This window comes from Leptonychotes weddellii, chromosome 1, assembly GCF_054177405.1.
Source record: "Leptonychotes weddellii isolate Sample4059 chromosome 1, ASM5417740v2, whole genome shotgun sequence".
Taxonomy (NCBI): domain Eukaryota; kingdom Metazoa; phylum Chordata; class Mammalia; order Carnivora; family Phocidae; genus Leptonychotes; species Leptonychotes weddellii.
The window spans coordinates 126,693,777-126,716,645 of NC_138369.1; the positions used below are offsets into that span (position 1 = coordinate 126,693,777).

Below are 22,869 nucleotides of genomic sequence, written 5' to 3' on the forward strand. Positions count from 1 at the left end.
AGCATTTCACCCAGACCGGTCCACACTGCAGGCAGGAGAACCAGGTAGGAGGCTGCACACGGTCCGGTCCAGGGAGACAAAGAGCCTCCCGGGGCTGGGAATGGGAAGGGCGAAATGGATAAAGGGGTGCTCAGAAGTGTTCCTGGATGGGTGGGTCATGACGTTCAAGGGGGAGGAGAGACTGGAGAACACACCCAGCTCCTGGGCTTGGCAATCTGCTGGAGAGGAATCCCGGAGGAACCGGGGATCGGTTTGCTTTACAGATGTTCGAGGCAGAATGATCGAACACAGGGCTGCTGAGCAGGCAGATAGCTCATCACGGAGCCAAAGAAGACCGGAGCCCGAGATGGAGATGCGGGTCATCATGCATCCGACCCCAGGGACACGCATGAGATTCCCTGGGGAGGCCGAACAGGAGGGCACAGGGTGGGGGGGTCCCCAGCATGGAAGGGGCGGCTGGGAGACCGAAGGAGTGGCCGGGCTGTGAGAGAGTGGTGTCCTGCAAACCAGAGGAGAACCATCGCAGGGAGCGAGCGGCCCCAGAGTCAGATGCCATCAGAGAGCAGAGAGCTGAGGAGCCTCCAAGCCCCACTCACTGCCCCTCCCGCCTCCCCACTCAGGGAGCAGCCCTGTTGTCTGTGGGAGGGAGAAGAGGGACTTGGCGTGGGGGGGGAGTCCAAACGGCTGCTGTTTGCCTCCGCAGGCCCCATTCATCCTGGTCTCCCCTGGCGACAGCGCAGGAGGTGGCCCCAAATGACACAAGCACCACCCCCCACGCCAGTCAGACCTCTGCCCCTCATCCTTCTGCTCACCTCTGCTTCTACCCCCTGCTTTGTTTTTCTCTATATCAATTGAAACCAAATTCCCAGGGAGAGAGATCGAAACGGACATTTGGCCTTCGAGCTGGAAGTCCGAAGAGGACCTGGACTGGTGGTGCCTGAGGCCTGGAACCTCAGGGCACGATGAGAGTGGGGTGGGTATTAGATCATCCAGAAACACCAGGGAGAATGTTCTTTTATTCTCCAGACTGTGGTGCAGCTTTAAGGGCTGCTTGGCAAAGCTCGAGGAGGGCCAAGGTAGGGCCCAGCCTCGGTGATAGTGACAGAAGAGGGGGAGGAGGGTAGAGGCCACCGAGCCACCTCCTCCACCCGGGGGACTCCGCTCCGTCCCTGGCATCTGCACAAGCAAGGCTTCGGCTCTCCCTCTGCCCCCACCTCTGGCCTGGCCGGGCCCCGGAGGCTACCTAGGCAGGCTCCTGGCTCCGCATGCCCCACGCCTACTGCCCCCCTGGCCAAGCCTCGATAGCCACGGTGAGCCTCACGGAGCCGCAGCGGGACTTCAAGTCCCAGTGCTGGCTGGCGTTGTACGTCAGTCCCGGGGGGCCCGAGCCCGGCCGGGGAGACAGCTGGATGTTCAGCCAGCGACACTGGGCCTGGTCACAGGCGAGCACCACGGTCCCCTCGGGGTTGCTGTAGGTGCACTGGCTCCAGACGGCCCTCTCCTGCGCGGCCAGATCCCAGCTGCCCCCGGGCTCCCTGTCCTCCGGCCCCGGGGCCTGGAAGGCCAGGCGGTCACGGGTGACGGGACACACCAGCTGCTCCTCCTGCAAGGCGGGCAGCAGCTGGCCCTTCAGGTAGGCGGGGCCGGCGCAGTAGGTGTGGATGTTGAAGAGCCGGTCGCTGTACTGTCTCAGCCAGCTGAACAGGTAGGCCAGGTGGCAGTCACACTGCCAGGGGTTGCCGTGCAGGGCCAGGTTGAACAGGTTGTAGTTGGTGTCGAAGATGCCCTCGGGGAGCGTGGTGAGGAGGTTCCGGGAGAGGCTGAGCAGCTCCAGCCTGGACAGGTTCTGGAAGAGGGCTGGGTGCAGGGCCGTCAGGTTGTTGCTGCCCAGGTAGAGCTCGACCAGCCCCTCCAGGTCTCTGAAGACGCCGGCCGGGAGATGGGTGAGGGCGTTGTGCGAGAGCGTCAGGGAACTGAGGCTGGACAGGTTGGCAAATGCGCCCTCGCTGACAGCCACCAGCCGGTTGTAGGACAGAGACAGGCCCACCAGGCCTGGGGTAGGGGCGAAGAGGCCGGCGGGCAGCCCCCGCAGCGCGTTCCCCCGCAGGTTCAGGAAGGTCAGGTTGCCCAGGGAGGAGAAGACGGAGACGGGCAGATGGCGGATGGCATTGCGCTGCAGCCACAGCTCCTCCAGCTGGAAGAGCCCTGAGAACACTCCGGGGGGCAGCTCCGAGATCAGGTTGCTGTCCAGGAAGAGCTCCCGCAGGCTGCCCAGTTTGCCGAACACGCCCTGGGGCAGGCCGGAGAGCGCGTTGTTGCTCAGCCTCAGGGTCTGCAGGCTGCCCAGGGGGTCGAACAGCTCCTCCGGCAACTGGGCAAGCAGGTTCTGAGCAAGGTTGAGGGTCTTCAGACTTCCCAGAGGCCGGAAGAGCCTCCCAGACAGGCTCTGGAGCCGGTTGCCCTGCAGCTGGAGAGACTCCAGGACGTCCATCTGGTGGAAGAGGCCCTCAGGCAGAGCCTCCAGCATGTTGAAGTTGAGGGTGAGATTGCCCAGCGAGCTCAGGTTGGAGAAGGTGTCGGTGCTGAGGTTGGAAAAGGTGCCGCCAGTGATCTCCAGGTCCTCCAGTCTGGGCAGCCCCCCGAAGGCGTCGGGCCCTAAGTGGTGGAGCTGGGTGTTGAGGAAGACCACCTTGGTGAGGTTGGGGCTGCCGCTGAAGGCCCTGGCTCCCACCGTGGTGAGCGAGGTCTCTACGAAGATGATGCCTGTGGCGTGGGGCGGGATGTCCGGCGGGATGGCGGCCAGCCCCTCATCGGAGCAGAACACCTCCTGGGTGAAGCAGTCACAGCCCGCAGGGCAGGGCCGGGCAGGCCTGGCCAGCAGCAGGAGGCCGGCCCAGCGCAGCCAGGCCCCGGGCAGCATCTCCTGACCCCAGCAGGAAGAGAGAACAGAGGTGACGCTTTTCTCGAGGACAGTGAGGCACAGGGGCCAGCGCCCGGTGGGGGGGGGGGGGCAGTCAGGAGACGGGGATTAACTCTTTCAGGGAGGCCCCCCTTTGGGACAGTATGTGTTTTCAGTGGTTGTTTTCAGACTGCCTCGCGGCAGCCTTGCAAGATCCATGAGACCCGGGTTCGGACCTCCTGACAGGGTGTCACGTGGCCTGTCCATAGCCACCTGGCAGGTTAGTGGCAGGACCAAGACCCAGGTCTCCTGGACTTCCCGTGTGCTTTCCAGGTGGGGAGAAAGGGTGGAAGTGAGATAAAAAGGCATGGAAGAGAGGGAAAGGAGGAGACCATGGGTATTATGGAATTTTTAAGGTAATGTGTAAAATCTGGGTAGGTTATTAGTGTGCGGGGAATTTTTAACCCATAACTCTTCCTGGGTTTCCAAATCTCAGCACATTGCAGAGCCTAATGATGAGGAGACTCGACCATCTGCTCTTGTACATCCACTGGGGGTGAGAGCAGCTGCAGGGACAAGATGGGCTCTTTTTTTTTTTTTAAGATTTTATTTATTTATTTGACACAGAGAGAGAGAGAGAGAGAGAGCATAAGTAGGGGGAGTGGGAGAGGGAGAAGCAGGCTCCCGCTGAGCAAGGAGCCCGAATGCGGGGCTCGATCCCAGGACCCTGGGATCATGACCTGAGCCGAAGGCAGACACGCAAAGGACTGAGCCACCCAGGCGCCCCGATAAGACGGGCTCTTATCTTGAATGAGTCGCCTGCTCCTTGCTGCTGCTGTCAAATGCTCTCCCCCTGCCCACCCGCCTCCCCCACCGTGTTGGAGCCCACAGAACTTTCCAGCATTGTGTGGACAGGAGGATCCCAGATGCAGGGATTCCACAGACCAGCAGATTTTTGTTTTTTGGGTTTTGTTTTTAAGTAAGGAAAGAGGACTGAGTTTTTAGTTAACTAAAAAAAAATTTTTTTAAGATTTTATTTATTTATTTATTTGACAGAGAGAAACACAGCGAGAGGGAACACAAGCAGGGGGAGTGGGAGAGGGAGAAGCAGGCTCCCCTCCAAGCAGGGAGCCCGATGCGGGGCTCAATCCCAGGACTCTGGGATCATGACCTGAGCTGAAGGCAGACACTTAACGACTGAGCCACCCAGGCGTCTCTAAAGAAATTGTTTCAAATGCCAGCATCCAACCCCAGGTCACAGGTTGGTGCTGCAGTTCACAGATGTGTCTCATGGCTCAGTCTTTTTTCTATATGAACCACTAGCCAACATGTGAAAATTGAGAAATCTCACATTAAAAAGTCCAGATTTCAGAATGATTTAGGAGCAGTGGGCTCACATTCCCGCATGACAAGACCAATTGGAATTGGGGCTTAGTTGCCCCATGGGGGTGTGCACCTCCCAGGCTGCCATAGCCCCACCTGTCATTTACAGGGCCTGTAGCGGGGCAGGTTCCATCAGTTCAAATACTGGCTCCACCACATTCTAGCTCATTCTAGCTATGTGACCTTAGGCATGTTACTTAACCCGGCTGAGCTTCACTTTCCTTATCTGTAAAACAGGGATAGTGTCTACCAGGTCAGGGTAATTGTGAGGCTTGAATGAGAAAACATAGCCAAAGTTTTAGGTCAGTGTCTGATGTAGAGTGAGAAATTAATAAATTATGTTAATTATTGTTAAAGGTTGTAAGCCACCATCATAACAGAAAGGTTATTTGAACACCAAAAAAGTAGGAAGAACAGAATGCCCTTTAGATAGAATACATTTGGCTTTACCAGGAAAAGACAGACAGGAAGGAAGGAAGGGAGGGAGGGAGGGAGGGAGGGGAGACAGAGGAAGAAAGAAAAGAGAGTGGGGAGAAGAAAGAAAGGAAGACAGAAAGAAAAAACCCTTGAACAACATAATGTTAATTTTTCTCAGTTATCTGCCTCTAGTAAGCACTGACAATCGGCTCCGCGTTGGGGTATCTCGGCCCCAAACCTTTTTGCTGGCCGCCTCTCTGCTGCCCTCTGCTGGCTGCCTCCTCCCTCCCAAGGTTCCACTTCAGGCCAAAGGGCTCCCCATAAGCAAACACAGCGCTTGCAAAATCTCCCTGTTCCCTCCTCCCATTCAGACACTCAATAGTCCAATTTTTCCAGGAATTTTTCTGCCTAATCAATAGAGAAGGGACCACTTCCGCCACAGAAAGTGCATGCCTCCCTCTGTCACTTGCATGGGTGCTGAGTATGCCCCCGGAGGTGGCAGGGGAGGGCTTTTCTAGGAGCTGCACCTGCCTGCCCCTCACAACACCTGAGTCCGTAGCCTCTACATACAGCCTCAGAGAATAGAGTCTTGTGCTAAAGCTGAACTCCGTAACCACTTGTCTAGGGAGTTGTAGAACCAGGGGGCACACTCTTGTCTGAGGCTTGTTACAGATAAGAAGAGGGCCCTGGCTGCAGATGGATGAGGTGGCCATTGTCCAGCCCCACCTGCCAGCTGGGCTGCCCCTGGGGATCCCACACACAACCCCTAGGGATCCTGACAGAAGCCTTCCCTGACCCCAGGAATACGGTGCCTGGTGGTATGCTCCTCGATCTCGGCAGCTAGCATAGTTTCCTGAAATGGTGGCTCTTCGTGGCTGTCCTCGTCTTGAGAAGATGAGTGTGCTCATCGCTGTGCTCAGCGTCCAGCCCAGTGCTGACCTACCGCGGGCTGGGCTAGGCTTCGTCCAGCTCAAGTCTCCATAGCTGATGTGAGCAGTGTGGGAGACAGAGTTAACCTTTCCACAGCTAGCATGGTTCAAGCCCCAGTGAATGATCACCAGCCAGACCATGAGAGTGGACTCGAATCCTCCTCCTCCAGAGAGTAACAGGGGAGCAATTTTTATTTTAAAGATGCCATAATGCATAACAATGCATAATGTGCCAGTCCCCTTCCTTGCTAACCCCTTTGGTCCTTGGTTCTCAAAGGCAGTTTCCAGAAAAGCTTCCCCTAGAATGGACCTGAGGGCCCTAGAGCAAACATATACAAGGGACCTCACCTACTGTCTGTCCCCACATGCCCAAGGGCATGCACTACCGTGACTTGGTCAACCGAGGGAAGATAGACCTGGGGAGGCAACCCACGCCAGTCCTGGCTCCTGGGTACCTGATTGAAGCATGATTGAAGATGGCGGCATAGCCTCCGGGCGGATATGTCCCTTTGGTTTTGCAAACTTCTCGCCCCTTGGAGGTGTCAAGGTGGGAAGAGGACCCGAACAGGGCCTCTGAAGTTCAGGAGAGAAAGAGCCCCGGTCTATGGGGTTGGAGGAAACAGGAGATGGTACTCACCGTGAGGGCATGGAACCCTGATCGTTTCCCAGCTATCCACTCCCAGCCCAAGACTCGTTCTCACATCACTCTAGAATGGCTAAGAGTTTGTGCTCTGGAGTCAGATAGTAAGGGTACAAATCCTGTCTCTATCCCTCATTAGCTGTGTGGCCTTGGCTGAATTGCTTAACCTCTCTGTGCTTCAATTTCCTTATCTTCAAAACACCAAGCTTCAATACTACCTTCCTCATGGGGTTGTTCTGAGGACTGAATGAGAAAATGTGTGGAAAGCTGCAAACCCAGAGCCTGACCCACAGTGAGCGTTCAGCAACAGAGCATTAATGACCCTGATTATTTTGAGTTCGGGCCAGCCCTAACTTTGTTCTAAAGTTGCCACAGAGGTTAGCTCTGGAAAACCTGATGAGATCATCCAACCACCCCATTTATGGACCAGCAAGATGCCTCTCCACAGCACTTTTTCTGGCTCTTTCCTCCCAGCCAAGGGAAGCGGGTAATTGTTTTGCCCTTGGTTTAGAAGAGCACAGATTCTGATGGCTTTGGCTAGGATGCCCTGGATATGGGCCCCTTTCCCAAGTGCCCTCAAGAGCAGGTCACTGGGGGCTCTGGAGAGGGTAAGCGCCCCAGCCTGGGCACTGTGGAGAGGCAGCCAGAAGATTCCTGCTTCTCATCTGAGAAACCACCTCTGCATTTCTGCAGAGACCAGCACATGCCCACAAAATATGTTCCATGCTTTCAGCAAGCCAGGGAAGTCTGGCTCTGGTGGGGGCAGGGGGTGGTTGACTGGTTGCAAATGGACTTTTTTCTCTTCTCAAATTGCTTTTGGGTTGATACATTTCTGTGTTTGCCACAGGCCAGTCTGTCATCCACCACAGAGCCAACCCTCACTCCTTCCAGAGGGTGACAGGAGCCCAGAGCCCCATCAGGGGACTGCTGCTCTACTCGGGGATGGCTCCATTGCAGTCTGCATGGCCAAGGGGCCCCAGCACATCTGAGAGCGGGAAGAGAGGCTTTAGAGGCTCATCTGGAGCCCCTGATGGCTTCATCCAGGTCCCCCAGGAAGTCCTGCTGCTCCCCGGACCCCGTCTCCTTTCCCAGGCTCCAGCCTCTTCCCCGCCCCCACCCCAGCTGGCTGGTCCTCCCCAACCTGCTGCCCACTGTGTCCCAGGCAGTGAAGTAACCCCTCAGCGCCTGGTTTCTGCATTTGTAAATTAAGAACAATTATGACAGTAACACTACTACCTAAATTACAGCTTTGTTCGAGTTGTGGTAATTAACTGAGATAACTGGCATTGAGTTTGTGATATGGTGGTAGAGTAAAAAATATATATTTAGTCTTTTTCCTGCCTGGCTCTTACCACAGAGCTCCAAAAACCCTTGAAATTTCCTGAGAGTTAATAGAGGGGCATCTTTTGTTATTCATAATAGGACCCTTTCGATTCACTCATTTATATTAATGAAGTGACTCTCGATAGGCTCTTAGATAAGCTTCAGATTATACACAAAATATTTGCAGTGGTTATCTCTGAAAAACAGAATTGTGGGTGACTTTAATTTTTTCCTTTTGCTTTATCAGACATTGTCTACAGTTTCTAAAAAAAAATAATAAACAGGTCACGTTTGTAAGAAGGTTGAAAGTCATAAAAATTCAGATAATCATGTAAAACACACAGCCCCATTCCAAACACATAATGCGGGCTTCCTGGACTGCTCTCCTCCCTTGCAATTACGTCGCAAAGGCTCAAAAGAGCTTGTCTCCCAGCCGCCTTGGGGGGAGATAGCCAGCATGGTGAAATAAAAGAAGCTGTGAGGCCCCTGGGTGGCTCAGTTGGTCAAGCATCTGCCTTCGGCTCAGGTCATGATCCCCGGGTCCTGGGGTCGATGGAGCCCTGCTTCAGGCTCCATGCTCAGCGGGGAACCTGCTTCTCCCTCTGCCTCTTCCCCTCCCCCCCGCTTGTGCACCTGCGCTCTCTCTCTCTCAAATAAATAAATAAAATCTTAAAAAAAAAAAAAGCTGTGAACTGAGCACTGTCCTTCTTCAAACACTTCCCACAGGGTGCCACCCCAACTCCCGCTTACACAGCCCTTTCTGCTCTAGAATGCCCCCATACCTCCACCCGCACCCCAAGCCCGCGCAAGTCACACCTTCCCCAGGAAGCCATCCTTGACTGTGGACGCCACAGGTCATTCCCACCCTCAGATGAATGCTTGGGTCCTTCTGCTCTAACTTCTGGTCAGTTGCCCCAGTCTGCCTGTGAGCTTCTGGGGCTGGGATGCTGTCTGCAGCATGTCTTACCGGGCCGTGCACCCCAGCACCCGGCCCAGAGCTGAGCGCAGACCAGGTGGGGTGTGCTGAACTAAAGCGAATGTGCCTGTGGCTCTTGGTCACCTGTGTATCACATCTTACGTTCCTCGTGCTTAGCGGAGTGGGGAAGCCCTTGAACTCTGCCAGGGCTGTGACCTGGGTTCAAAGTCTGACACTGTTACCTACAGGCTGTGTGGGCTCGGGCAGGTCACTCCTTCTCTCCAAGCCTTAATTTTCCCATGCACGATTGTAACCTCATCCCTTAGGGTTAAAATCAGTACCTAACTGGATAATATATATGCTTACATTAGACAGCAAATACAATGCATTTAACACAATACCTGGCAAATAGTAAGTGTTGGATAAAAGGTAGCTATATTTGGATTTTATTCTCGGAGTGACTATATCAACGAAACCCGGACTCAAAGGGGAGCCACAGGATGGCATAAACAAGGATGGAACCAGGCAAACCTGGACATATGGTCGTCCTGCATATCCCCACCATTCACTCTGCACTCCCAGAGCACAGGGACCAAGTCACCTTTATCTCAGGACCCCTTGCCGCCCCTGCCTCCCGCCCCAGGCCAGCACCACCCTGGCAGGGGACCACGGGGTCTTCTCCTCCTATAGCAGAGTACCCAGATGGTGTATCCTGCTTGGAGCTGGGGACAGGCTCGGACCCTGGGAGGAGTGACTGCCCCTCTCCTGCCCCGCAGCTGGGACCGCGGCCAGAGTCCTCCCCCATCCCCACAGACCCCAGGAGACCTACCGTGAGGGGCTGAGAGGACACGCACAGGCCGCCCTGGCTCTTCCTGGGGAGCAGAAGTGTGTCTGGTATGGTCTATGGTCAGTGTGAGCCCAGCAGCCCCAGCGCTGATCAAAGTTCCCGGCAGTGGTTCCTCCCCTCACGTGGACCAAGTGTTCCCGGAACGTCACCAGGGTCACAGGACAGCAAAGGAGAATCTGGGGCAAGGCCTCTGAAGATTAACAAAATGACCCTGAACTGTTCCATGGACAGATCCCCACTGAGGCCAAAATCCAGCAGAGATCACAGGCCTGGCACCTTTAGGGCCCAGGGGCATCCAGCAGGTCCTAGAAAGTTTCCAGTAGGCTGATCCAGGGATGAGGACCGCGGCCAGGAGTCCACTTACATCCCCTCCCGGTGAAAGGCCAGGCTGGTGCTGGGAGCCTGACAGGTGAACACCTGGCCACAGACACCTGCTGGGCTCTCAGTGCTGGGAGGAATTCTAAGAGGGCTGTGGGCTTGTTCCTTGGTTTATTGGTTTGTTTCATAAACTAACTTTCTAAACCCTTTCTGAGTTAAAAGGGGAGAAGATGGAAGGAGGTGAATTTTGGCCCAATATGGAGAGGCACAGTTTCACTATAGGGCTAGCCAAGGATGAAAGAAGTTGCTTTGGAAGAGTGGTTTTCCTAGGGTGCCTGGGTAGCTCAGTTGCTTAAGCATCTGCCTTCAGTTCAGGTCATGATCCCGGGGTCCTGGGATCGAGCCCCGCGAAGCCCCGTGCATCTGGCTCCCTGCTCCCTGTTTCTCCCTCTCTCTCTCCCTCTGCCCCTCCCCCTGCTTGTGCTCTCTCTCTCTCAAGTAAATAAATAAAATCTTTAAAAAAAAAATAGTGGTTCTCCTGTCTGGAGATGTTCATCCAGGGGCTGCAGAATGAAGTAAAGAGTGTGTGTGTGTGCATAGGTGGGTATATATTTTAAAGGGTGCAGTGTGAAGGCATGACCTAGATAAGCAGTCTCAGGTCATTTTCAATGTCCAGAGGCTACCATTCAAAGTAGACTGATGGCTTTAAAGCTCGTTGCATGGTATTAATATCTATCTCACTCTTTTTCATGACTTAACTAATATTTCTTTGGCATGTGAGTGGATTTCATCAGCTAAATCACAAAGTTCTGTTAACGTATAGCAAGGAAACATTTTTCAATGGAGACATAGTACAAATCCACACTTTAGCAGAGGAACATGGGAGCGTGTCAGAGGGAAGAAGGGCTGGGAACAGAACGTCCCCAGGCCGGCAGGGGCAGGATGGTATACTCACCAGGGGCTGAGGGAAGGGGGCACACCTTTGGAGGAGACCCACAGCCAGGCTAGGGGAACAGCCCCATCTGCGCTCTGAATGGTTTCTTAAGGCACTGACACCTCTAGAGAGAGACCTTGTCTGTTTGTCAGTGTCATAGTGAGCCAGAGAAATTGGGCATTCAATGGATCCGGGTTTGAATTCTGACTCTTCAACTAACTAACCAGTCCTTACACAAATTATTTAATCTCTACAAGTCTTTGCCTCCCCATCTGTGGAATGGGTGTGGTAGAGGGCCGACTTTGTGCGTGTGTGTGCATGCGTGCACACGTGAGCCCACACACACGTGTGAAATAAAACTTCAGAGAGGCTGGCAGAACTCTGGGCATATGTGGGCATGTGTGGAGGGGAGATTTGCATTAAGAACTCTAGGGACCTTCTGGGAAGTGGGATGAGGACCCTAAACCCTTTTCCCATTAGCCAAAACTCCTGGGACAAGCTTACCCCTGGCAGAGAGGATCTACGAGCTCAAAGAGCCCAGGAAAATACAGTTTGAAGCTCCTATCCTGGCACAGCAGTGGGATAAAGGAACCGCAGAGATCATCCCTCTCTCAAGCACTGAGCTGGCAGCTACGGCAGCCCCTGGGATCTGGAGACCTGAAAAAGTGCTAGGGATGCCTGGACACTTTGGAGGGAGTCGCCTTCACTCAGATGGGGTCTTCTGAGAGCCTGTGACACACCGAGCCCAGTGCGAGGCACACTAGGAATGCTGCGGTGTGCAGGAAGAGTCCGCCCACCTAAGACTGTGTGCGTGTGCGTGTGTGCGTGCTCACATACAGGTCAAATGAATGCCTTTCTGGTGACATAGAAGAACCCCCAGTCTGGGAGTCTGGAGACCTGCTGCATTGCGAGCTCAGGCATTAATTACACGAGGAAATTCATGTCCTGCCTTGATCTCACTTTCTTCATCTATAAAATGGGTTGAACCTATTCCTCAGGCTCCTTCCAGACACAGTGGCCTAGAGATATCACTTGTTATTGCATTTATGTTCCCCACTCACTTTTCAAAGGCCTTTTCCCAGCTCAGAACCTGTTCTCCACGAGGGTCTGTCTGGCTCAGCCTCACATGCGTGAACAAGAGTAGAATCAACAAGTGTGAGATTCCTTAGGCAAGACGTCCATCGAGCACATATGTGTCCTGTGTATACCGTTTATTGTTGACTCTGTACACCAAATTTGTTATAGGCAGCATCCAGCAAAGATGGACCCCCAACCCTGCCCACCAGGGCTCGCACTCTATAAAACCCTGGGGGCCTAGAAATCTCTAAATGCATCACCAAGCACCTGGGACTATTTGCAATGATTCTCTAAGCGAGGCAAACGTGATCTACTTTTGAAGGCATCATGAAGGCAATGGGTTGGTGAGGACGACCTCTCCTTAGGCGAAGGAGAGAGCATAGCTGGCAGAAGTTGGGCCTAGAGGGGCACCTGCCCCCTTCTCTGAACCACAGTGAGGGCTCCCTTCCCAGGCCCCCCGCCCACTGCCTCCCCAACAGCCTGGGTTCAGTTCTGACTGCGAGATCCGTGGGCTGCACTCTGTGAGTGGTTTGTAGCTAAAGGCTTGGACACAGCCAGTGTCTGGTTACCAACTCTAGTGATCTAGTTACCTCCCTAGCTGTCTACTCTCCATCAGCTTCCTGAGGGTGGAGACAGATTCCTGAAACTGCTCTTTTTCTTTAGTGGATGGGTGAGCTGAATGTTCCCTGTATTGACAAAGCTTTTTTTTTTTTTTTTTTTTTAAGATTTTATTTATTTATTTGAGAGAGAGAGAGAATGAGAGACAGAGAGCACGAGAGGGAGGAGGGTCAGAGGGAGAAGCAGACTCCCTGCTGAGCAGGGAGCCCGATGCGGGACTCGATCCCGGGACTCCAGGATCATGACCTGAGCCGAAGGCAGTGGCTTAACCAACTGAGCCACCCAGGCGCCCGACAAAGCTTTTGATCCACACAGTAGCAAGTGAGGTTCCAATGGCTAAGACTGTAGGAAGCAGAAGGAAAGTGACTCCCATTTTCTTTACGGATGAAAGCCCAGGACAGGCCATGACGTCTTGTACAAAGTGTGAAGAGAGAGGGGCGCCTGGGTGGCTCAGTCGTTAAGCGTCTGCCTTCGGCTCAGGTCGTGATCCCAGGGTCCTGGGATCGAGCCCCGCATCGGGCTCCTCCTGCTCTTCGTGGAGCCTGCTTCTCCCTCTCCCTCTGCCTGCCACTCGCCCTGCTTGTGCTCTCTCTCTCTCTCTGTCAAATAAATAAAATCTTAAAAAAAAAAAAAAAGAGCACCACTTTATTAACCTCCACAACTTGCGGGCGCCTGGGTGGCTCAGTCGGCTAAGCGTCTGCCTTCGGCTCAGGTCATGATCCCAGCGTCCTGGGATCGAGCCCCGCATCGGGCTCCCTGCTCGGCGGGAAGCCTGCTTCTCCCTCTCCCACTCCCCCTGCTTGTTTCCCTGTCTCGCTGTGTCTCTCTCTGTTTCAAATAATTAAAATCCTTAAAAAAAAAAAAAAAAGTGTGAAGAGAGAAAGAAAACCCATGGCCCACCGAATAATGTTGCAGAAGAAAGAGTGAGTTTAGACCCATTTCCAGGGCATAATGGTACTACCCATGCACAGAGCTGCTGTCAGGCTTAAAAAGAAAATGCTTGTTCAGTGCTTTAAAGGGTATCTACACACAGTAAGCATTTTTGAAAAACAGTGGTTCTAACTGGTTTTTATTCTCTTTTCTCCAACATTGACCCTTCACTCCAAATGGAGGCTGCTCGTACTGGCAAGGTGACCTAGGGGCCAGTGAGCAAACGGGGAAATTAAAGTGGACTCTGTACCCTACCTCAACTTGGGGGGACCAAGCAGCTCACTCCAGCCCTGGAAAGTGAGCAAATGCAATGTCTTGTTGGAAAGGAAATTCCATCCAGCTTTCCCGGTAGCTCCCTGGCCAGACAACATGGTTCAGAGAGGCCAAAAGCCCTGCCCTGGAAGAGGAGGCCCAATGGCTCCATCCAATCCACTCTGATGGGAGAAAGGACCAGGCAAGCTCCGAGCATCATGTAAAGAGTTCACCAGCCCCACCCGGGGGGTGCTCCTGCATGGAGACATCTGAGGACAGATGCCCTCGGGCCAACCTTTGGGCTGGGGAAACATGTTGCGATCCTGGGCTCGGGAGAAAGGACCTCCAATGTCATGGCCAATGCCAGGACTACCCAAGGGTTCTGGGTCCAGAAGGGCAGGACACACTGGGTGAAAAGGACTCCTTCCTCACCTCTCTGCCATCTCTGGCCCACTTGCACCCTTGCACAATGAGACATTGGAGCCTACTCATAAGGAGAACCTTGACGAATACAGTGCTAACCCATGCTTCCTATCTGGAGGAAAGCAAGCCTCGCTTCCCCCGATGGCCCCAGGATCATCAGGCAGGCCACCATCAATGGAATGATGCTCATGCCCCAAGCTCTGGGCTCACTTCCTTTTGGGCCCTGGCAAGTCTTGGTACACGTCCACCAGTTGCTACAAATCTTTGGTAAACCTTTTGGAGACCCAGATTTACCTCGGGGAGAAGATGTCTTTTGCCTTTGACAGGCCCCATCTTCCCCAGATTCTCTGGGACAGAGAAAAAAACTCTACAGTGTTCTAGTTCCTACACACATCCTTTCCTGGACCTGTTTTGTTGGGGACCTGTCAGCATCATGCCACTAAGGCCTGAGGCAATTTCTTATTTGTCTTGTGGGACAGAGAAAACTAGTAAGAGCCAGTCAGGATTTCCAAATCCTTACAGCACCAGCTGCAGCTCTTTCCTGGGCAGACACAGACAGCTGAAATTCTCCATTTCACTGTTTTGATTTCTGAACTGATAGACCAGTTGTCCAAAGACATGAGTTGCCATGAGCACAATTTCTTTACCAGTGTGAATACGTGTGTAGCAGAAAGGTGCTGAAGGCAGGGATTTCTGTGGCTAGCACTCAAGGAGGACGATAACCCTGCACCAAACACTTAACTCTTATAAGCAGGCCACAGGCAGAAGGAACTCCAAAGAGCCCCCAGACCCAGGGTGACTTATCTGTGCACCCTGATGTTGCCTCCCGTATGTGAGCATTCTGAATTTCAGTGTCTAGCTGACTGGAACGTTGATGGAGAATTTTACCACACTAGAAGGATTACCAGGTTCCATTACATTCAGCTGTTCAACTGAAGGATCTCATCTCCGAACTATTTTGCTTCCCCCAAATGGAAAGTGAAAATTAAAAACAGACAGAGGCAGAGCATGGCGATAAAAGGCCCAGGCGGAGGGGCCTCCGATGAGCAGGGGACAGCTTGCTGGCGGAGAAAGGTGTGTGTTTGCAGGGACCTCTGCTGTAGAGAGGCCTCTGACCTGGCCGTTCTGGGAGCCTCGGGTGTGGGGATTTGATTACATCTCCGGAACGTACCCATGTCGTCTCCTCTACCCCTAGCAGCTGGGCCTTGGCAAGGGCGGGCTGGCAGGGGTGGTGAGGGGCCATTCTGGCTCATGGGGACCCATCTCCTCAAGCCTGTCTTCTCCAGTAAAAGCCCACGATGGAGGATACTAGTAATAGCCTGTTTCTAGATCTGGATGCTGATTACATGGGTGTGAACTGTGAAGACCCATCAAACTCTACACGGTCACGCTCCCACATTTCTGTATGTGTTATACTTCAATAAAAAGTTAAAAGAGAAGAACCCTAGGGATGAACATAAGGACACCTCAGGTACCAGGGTGCTTTCTCCATCCAGTACTAGTAAGCTGATTTTCAAGGTTTTTAGGGGTCAGACATTCTATGTGACCTTATCCCTCAAAGGACCAACATTTTCAAAACAAAATTTGTGGTTCAGAAATCTCTACAAGGCCGACTTGTTGCACGGGTGCCGGTCTTCCTTTTCCAGATAACGATCCCATGAGAGATGCTGACAGTGGTTCTCTCTGCGGGAGCCAAGGGGCATCTTGCACAGTGACCCAAAAACCAGGTGCTTGTCAGCTCCTAGGAAGCCAGCTGAGTGGGTGGAAGCCTTCTGTGAGGAGAGAACTCACCCTGCCTTCAGGAGCAGAAAATCAAGGGAGACCTTTCAAGGGGACAGGGGAGAGCATGCCACGGACGGGGGTGGAGCGAAGGAAGGGAAATCAACTTCCATCCTACTTGGGAGAGAAGCTGTCCCCGTGGAGAACTATCCCCACAAAGTGAGCCGGCGTGGTAACTGAGTCTACAGAGGCCAGCAGGGCCGCGGGTGCAGAGAGGCTTGTTGGAGGAGAGCTGGTAAGGCTGTGGAGAAGGGCTTTCTCGAATGAAGCCCAGGGATGTGAATTAGAAACCCCACGGGGTTTTTGCCATGGCCGGTTGGATCTCCCTGGTGGTAAGAAGCCCTGCAAGAGCTGGTTCTCCTGTAGTTCTCTAGAGGAGAACCAGACAGGTCAGGAAAAGGTGGGGGTGCCTTTCTCTTGGGGACCAGTGAGAGGGAGTGGGGGATGGCTCTGTGGACACAGGGGTGGAGGCACAATAATGAAACTCCCAGATCCTCCAGTGCTCCCACTCTTCCCCAGCCCTGCCTCCAGCCCGCCTCTTCAACACTCATTGGGTGCCTTCATCTGCATCAGGACCGCGTGGTTCCTCTTCTTGCCACAGCAACAGCAGATGCAGGCAACCAGGGAACAGGCCAGGGCAATAATGCCAATAACAATGGCGGCAATGGCCAGCCCACTCTGGGCCTGGGTCATGCCCCACGTGCTGCGGTCATCGGTGACCTCAATGGTGGTCAGATCGGTGTAGTCCCCCACAGGGCTGGTGAAGTCAGTAGTGGAGATGGAGGTGGTGTCAGGGTAGCTGGGTGTGTCCGGGTACTGTGGTGTTTCCGGGTAGCTGGGCATCACTGGGACCTGGACGCTGGGGAGAGCAGCGTTGACGTTGATGATGATGAGGGACTGGCCTCGGACACTGGGTGGGCTGAAACATACTGGGAGAGCATCTGTCCCCAACCTGGGCTTGTTGAGCAGGAGCCAGTTGTGGAGTGGAAGGATGTCGGAGTCACACCTCCAGGGGTTGTCATAGAGCCTCAGCTCACACAGGTTCCCCAGGTGGTCAAAGATGCCCATGGGCAGGTTCTCCAGCTGGTTGTTCTGCAGCTGGATGGTCATGAGGCCATTGACATTGGCGAAGATATTCCCTGGGAGCTGTCTGAGGCGGTTGTTCTGCAAGGAGATGTTCTGCAGGCTGATCAACATGCGGAAGACGCTCCCGTCCAGCTCTTGCAGCGCGTTGGTGTGGAGGGACAGTTCCCGAAGCTCCGCCAGCCCATTGAAGGCATCTGGGGAGATGTAGTTGATCTGGTTACGACTGAGGATCAGGACCTGCAGCTGGCGGAGGTCACTGAAGACGTTGTCAGGTAGAGAAGTGATGTGGTTGTCATAGAGCCAAAGCTCACGCAGGTTGTGCATCGGCCCAAAGATCCCCGACGAGAGCTCCTTCAGGGAATTCCCAAAAAGCGTGAGACGGTTGAGCTGGGGCAGCTGCATGAAGATGCCAGGGGGCAACTGGGAGATGTGGTTGTTGGACAGATAGAGCTTCTGAAGGTTACGGTTGTTGTGGAAGAGGCCAGGGGAGAGCATACCAATCTGGTTCTGCTGTAGGGCCAGCTCCTGGAGGTTTCCACACCCATCAAAAGTGCCCATAGGGATTTCTGAGAGCCTGTTCTCATACAGCCGGAGGACCTGAAGGTTGCCCAGGTGCTGGAAGATCCTGGGCGAGAGGTGGGTGAGGCTATTCTTGCCTAGATTGAGCTTCGTGAGGCCCACCAGGTGGTCGAAGACACCGTCAGGGATGTATTCCAGGTGGTTGCCGTGCAGCTGCAGCTCTCTGAGGTTGCTGAACTGGGAGAAGTGTGCCGGCTGGATCTGCACCAGCTGGTTGCTAGACAGAAGGAGCGACTCGAGGTTGTTCAGGCCCTGGAAGAGGCCAATAGGTAGAACCTGAAGCTTGTTGTTGGCGAGGCTGAGGTAACGCAGTGAGCCTAGGTTTCGGAAGGCGCCGGGCATGATGTGGGACAGCTCATTCTTCTCAATCCTCAGGGCAATGAGGGCGGAGATGTTGAGGAATGGGGACTCGTTGAGTTCAGTGATGTGCGTGTTGAGGATCTGCAGGCTCATGGCATTCCAGGGCAGGGGAGTGGGCACCGCCACAATGCGCGCCCCGGTACATTCCACCTGGGAGGCCCTAGAGCAGGTACACTCACTTGGGCAGCCATAGTAGGCCAGCCCCACACTCCAGACTTGGCAGCCCACCAGCAAAAGAAGATAATGTTTCAGTGGCATGGCCTCTGCAAAGGGAGAGAGCACACGTGATTCAGGGTTTTTATCTCACCGACACTGCAGTTATATTTAAGTCAACGTCTTTGGTGTTGAACACTGGCTTGCCTTTGAACTCCATCATCACATACCCCGACTTATGCTACCTATGATCTGGTCAGCCAGCCTCTTCCACCTTCTCCCCATGCCTTTGCCCAAGCAATTCCCCCCACCCAGAGTTCTCTTTGTCCTCATCTAAATCTTTCCCATACTTCCAAGTCCAGCTCAAATGCAATCACCTCTAGGAAGCTTCCCCAGATACCGTGAGTCAGCACTAGTTGCCCTCCCATGCAGGTCGTCTTCCCAGCGTCCACTATGGCCATGCCGGCTCCATATGGCATTTGTTGTGTTCCTGTCTGTGTCCTTCTCTAGTCAATCAGCTTTTCAAGGGCAGGGATGTTCATCGTTCATCCCTATAGGTTTCTTAAGGCAGGAACAGTATCTTGTCTGGATACAAAACCCCCGGATCAGATACATCTGTGTATCCCCCATAGCACCTGAATTTGCTGGTTGAACATGATCTCCTCAGGAGGAACAGATAGGAAATGAGACCAAATACATGGGGCCTGAGCCTGGGAGAAGATGCTGAGAGCACGCACTTGGAGGTCAGCTGGGAAAGCAGTGGCAGCCAGCAAAGGTGGGATGCACTGCCCATCTGGCAGAAAAGGCTACAAGGCAAGCTCCACTCTTCCCCCGCCTGGGCCATGCCCAGCACTGCCCTGCCCAGCCCCATCACCGTGACTGACAACCTGGCCCTTCCTGAACCCGTTCATGGGCGCTTCATGGAGGCTTAATTCAAACCACCTTCCCAATGAAAGAAAATTATCTGTGCCACTTCCTGTCTCACTGGAAGGGGCTGTTGTGGCCCTTCTGGGTCCTAGTTCCAGTTTCCACAAAGAAACATTGAGTGACCTCGAGTAAGACCCAGAAAACTTAAGATGCCCTTCGAGCTCAAAGGTGGTAGGGCCAGATGCTCCCGCAGGCATGGTGCTGATCTGGGGATGGAGCCAAATTCACGAAAGGTTCGATGTTTGAGGTCAGGGGTGATGAGAATTATCTATCTACATAATTACAGATAATGTATACAATGTGGTGGGGACATGAGGTATGCACGGAGCCCTACCTACATGAATAGTTAAGAACCACTAGCTAGGGTCGCCTGGGTAGCTCAGTCGTTAAGCGACTGCCTTCGGCTCAGGTCATGATCCCAGGGTCCTGAGATCGAGCCCCGCATCGGGCTCCCTGCTCGGCAGGAGGCCTGCTTCTCCCTCTCCCACTCCCCCTGCTTGTGTTCCCTCTCTCACTGTCAAATAAATAAATAAAATCTTCAAAAAAAAAAAAAAAAAAGAACCACTAGCTAGCTGTTCGACCTTGAAGGAAACTTGGAGCCTCTAAGCTCAGCTTCCTCATGTGTTAAGTTGGGATGATAACTTCTGCCGCCTCTTGAGGCCACTGAGCAGAGCAAACAGGAGAACGGATGTGAGGGTGTCCCACACAGTGCCGTTTAAATGTGTGCGAGGGTTCAAGTTCATCCGCAACACGGACTCTGTAGACTCTTGGAGGTAGGGAAGGCCTCAAAGTGTATTTTAATCTTGACATTCTTACTCCAGGGACTAAGGATTTCTGTGTGTAGAGCAGCATCTGTAACTTCCATCTGAGGTTCAAAGAGTCTCTAACTTCCAAAGGGTTAAGAACTGCTGATCATACATTCCCACTATTTTATGGGGATGAATGAAGCAGGGAAACTGAGGCTCAGAGCTTAAGGCCTGGAGCTCCAGATTCTTGGGTGAGTACTTTGAGTGCTAATGCAATGCCTCTCCTTTTAATAAGCAAAAATCCTGAGTCAGAAGAAGGAATTTCAAATGATGGCATATAGGGCATAATAAACCGGCTGGGTGGAGAAGGTATTTCTCTGGCCTCTCTTCCTGAACTCAGCGTCCTAGGCCCGGCCCATAACTCAGAATAATCCAGGCTTCCCAGCCTGGCCTTAACTCAGTGCACTTTTTCCTGACACCCCACCCCCCACCGACAAGCCTGCTCTGAGGACAGAACCCAAGTTCATCCCCACCCGCCCAGACCTTGACTTTTTATTTCTTCACAGCCACCCAAGCCCTGACCAGTTGTACTTTTGCATTAAGGACTTGATTAAGTGCATAAAATGATGGAGGAAAGAATGAATAATAACTTGGCCAACAGAGTCTAGATGCAGAGGCATGGGGCCAGATGAAGCTATGGACACATCTAGAAGGACGACCTCAAGTAGACAAAAGTCCGGTTCAGAGCTTGAGAGTGGAAAATGAACAGCCTGAGCAGGGGGCACAGAAAAAGTGACTCAACACCCACCCCAGGAGAAAGACTTAGGGCTTCTTATTGCTAGTAACAGAGAAAGGAGACTGCCCAGAAAAATGACTGTGATCTTAGCTTCCACCAGTAGAAGCATGCAGTGTGGAACAAAGGAAGCAACGGTCTTCCTCTGCTCTGCCCTGATCAGGCCACACCTGTATTGCTGGGCCCAGTCCCACCCTGAACTTGAAGAAGACTAATAGCAAACCAGTCCCTTGAAGGCCTGGTAGAGAAGGGTAAGGGGACCGTCAGGGGACCCAGAAACCAGAACATCTGAGCACCCGTTGAAGGAACTGTGCATGGATAGCTAGAAGAAGAGCATCTGTGAAGGAAGCCACTAGCACTTTCCAAGGATACATGAAGGATTGCCCTGGGACTCACTGTGGCTCCAGAGGTCAAAAGTGGTGTGCCGAAGCTATGGGGCAGCATATTTCAGTTCACCACCGAAGAGAGCTTGTCTGAGTCAGAATGGACAACCCATGGAGGTAGTAAGCTCCCCATCACTGGAAGTGTTCGAGCAAAGGCTGAGCAACTGCCTAAAAAAGAAGCTGGACAGAAGATGCCTACACCTCTAAAACTAATGATGTAATGTATGGGGATTAACATAAGAATAAAAATAAATAAATAAATAAATAAATAAATAAATAAATAAATAAATAAATAAAAAAAATTAATAAATAAAAAAATAAAATATGTATACCTTTTGGAAAAAAAAAAAAAAGAAGATGCCCACACCTGCTGGATACTGACCTGGATGACGGCTGATGGCCTGTCTATCCCCAAGACTTCGGGCTGAGTCCCAGAGCCAGGGTATGAGAGCCATCTACCGAGACGATCGTGCCTGTGCTCCCAGGGGTCTGTGTGGGTAGGTGGGGGGTGTTTGCCCATCCTCCTGGTACATGCATGTGTGAGAGACTTACCCCCTGGACTGACTTTCAAAAGGTGGAGCTCTGGGGCGCCTGGTGATGTACTAGCTAGTACATGTTTATCTTTAATGTCTACTCCTATGCCCAGCATGCTTCAAGATGGTGTTGTAGCCCAAATGTCAGAGACTAAATTAAGTGTCCATAACGTGGCAAGCCCAAGGCAGTCTCTGTCAAATTGCCCCATCTGTCAGTGAGGGTGTGGGCTGAGGTGCCCTCCGATGACCCACCCCGAGCCTTCTCTGCGTCTGCACTCCCCAGCTGGGGTGGGGGCATCAAGCCAGCCCCGGGAAGGGCTCAGAGCCAGGGGAGGGTGCCTCATGGCCTGGGAGAAAGAGCGAAAAGATAATCCCCTTATTGGAACAGAGCCACTGTTGTTTAAAATGGACCACACTCAGCTTGAGAAATATTGCAAGAATTTGCAGATTTTCCTTTTTATAAATCCTTATGTCTGCAGAGTCTACCCCAGCACCACATGCGGCGGTTTCCTGTTTTCCAGCACTTGTTAGTGCCACAAGGCACTCACCGCTCCAAAGGACCTCCAAAGAGCCCACCTCAAACGCAGCTGCAGAGCCCTCAGGGGAGGGAGGGCCCGCAGAAGCGGGGCTGGATGGCCAGCCGGGCCCTGGGATCTTGAGCAAGCGAGGCAGGCATACTCAGCAGCCTCTGGCCCTCAGCAGCCCGGCATACAGCAGCCTAATAGCCCACGCTGCCCAGGGCTGCTTGGCAGCTGTGACAAATGCCAGTTAAAGACCCACAAAGCTACCCTAATTATACTCTCCTCCCCGGGGCGGCCGAACGCGTTCCACGTCACTGCAGCAACTCAGTCCGGCCGCTGTCCTGGGAGGAGGGCCAGCCTGGGGTCTGTCGCTGGCCCAGGAATTCAGTGAGCCAAGTGGACAGACAAACAGCTCACCTGGACAGTCTGACGCGGTCCCTCCCCAGGAGTAGAAGCACTTGGCCCAGGCACCTTGGCTGTGAGACTCTTCAGCGAGAACTACCTGTCATTCATGACTGAACACATAATTAGCCTGGAAGCCCTGGGCTTGGTTGGTTGGTTGGCGGGTTGGCGCTTTTTTGGTTTATTACCATCATTCACATCCCCTAAACATGACGCTCCCTGGGAGGAGATGCCTTCTTATGTCCATGCCACGGAGCAAAGCTTCTGGAAAGAGCCTGGCAGACAGATGTGCTACTCTGGTCTTGACACTAAATTGGAGGGTGAGTTTGGGTAAATTCTCCAGACCTTAATTTCCCCTCCTGTAAAGACGTCCAAAGGCCCTTGATAGCTCTGATATCTTCTGACCGGAGACAGAAAGGAAATCTGGCCTGAAGCCCCACCATTCTCTTCATCCTCCCTTCCACATAGGTCACCCCGGACGGCCGACAATGCCACCTGGCCTGGCCCCCACTTCATGCCAAGCCCGGAGGAACTCAGACCCATTTACCTCGTTTCAAAGGCTTTCCAGGCAGGGCAAACCCACTTGTTAATCAGTGCATCTTCAAATAGCCAAGAGCCATTTCATGGGATTAGGAAGCGTCTGGTCCTGCCCCTGTCCGGTGCACCTGGGGAAACTGAGGCCCAGAGAGACGATCTCCCTC

The 22,869-nt window shown here is 53.3% G+C and overlaps 2 protein-coding genes across 2 annotated transcripts in view; both read right to left on the reverse strand.

The window, feature by feature from the left end:
- Positions 1 to 996: 996 nt before the first annotated feature.
- CPN2 (carboxypeptidase N subunit 2) lies at positions 997 to 9,436 on the reverse strand. The gene is made up of 2 exons (XM_006747463.3): positions 9,337 to 9,436; positions 997 to 2,923 (listed from the first exon to the last, which is right to left on the reverse strand). Exon 2 carries the CDS (start codon positions 2,918 to 2,920, stop codon positions 1,277 to 1,279), a length of 1,644 nt encoding a protein of 547 aa, XP_006747526.2. The 5' UTR covers positions 2,921 to 2,923; positions 9,337 to 9,436; the 3' UTR covers positions 997 to 1,276.
- Positions 9,437 to 12,972: 3,536 nt separating this feature from the next.
- Positions 12,973 to 22,869, reverse strand: part of LRRC15 (leucine rich repeat containing 15) — a 38,519-nt gene continuing 28,622 nt past the window's right edge. The window contains exon 2 of the mRNA XM_081831842.1: positions 12,973 to 17,973. Coding sequence (XP_081687968.1) covers positions 16,226 to 17,968 — 1,743 coding nt within the window. The 5' untranslated portion in view covers positions 17,969 to 17,973 and the 3' untranslated portion in view covers positions 12,973 to 16,225. The remainder of the gene's footprint in view (positions 17,974 to 22,869) is intronic.

Excerpts from the sequence above, each read along its gene's own strand:
- CPN2 (XM_006747463.3), bottom strand. The coding sequence starts at position 2,920 with ATGCTGCCCGGGGCCTGGCTGCGCTGGGCCGGCCTCCTGCTGCTGGCC.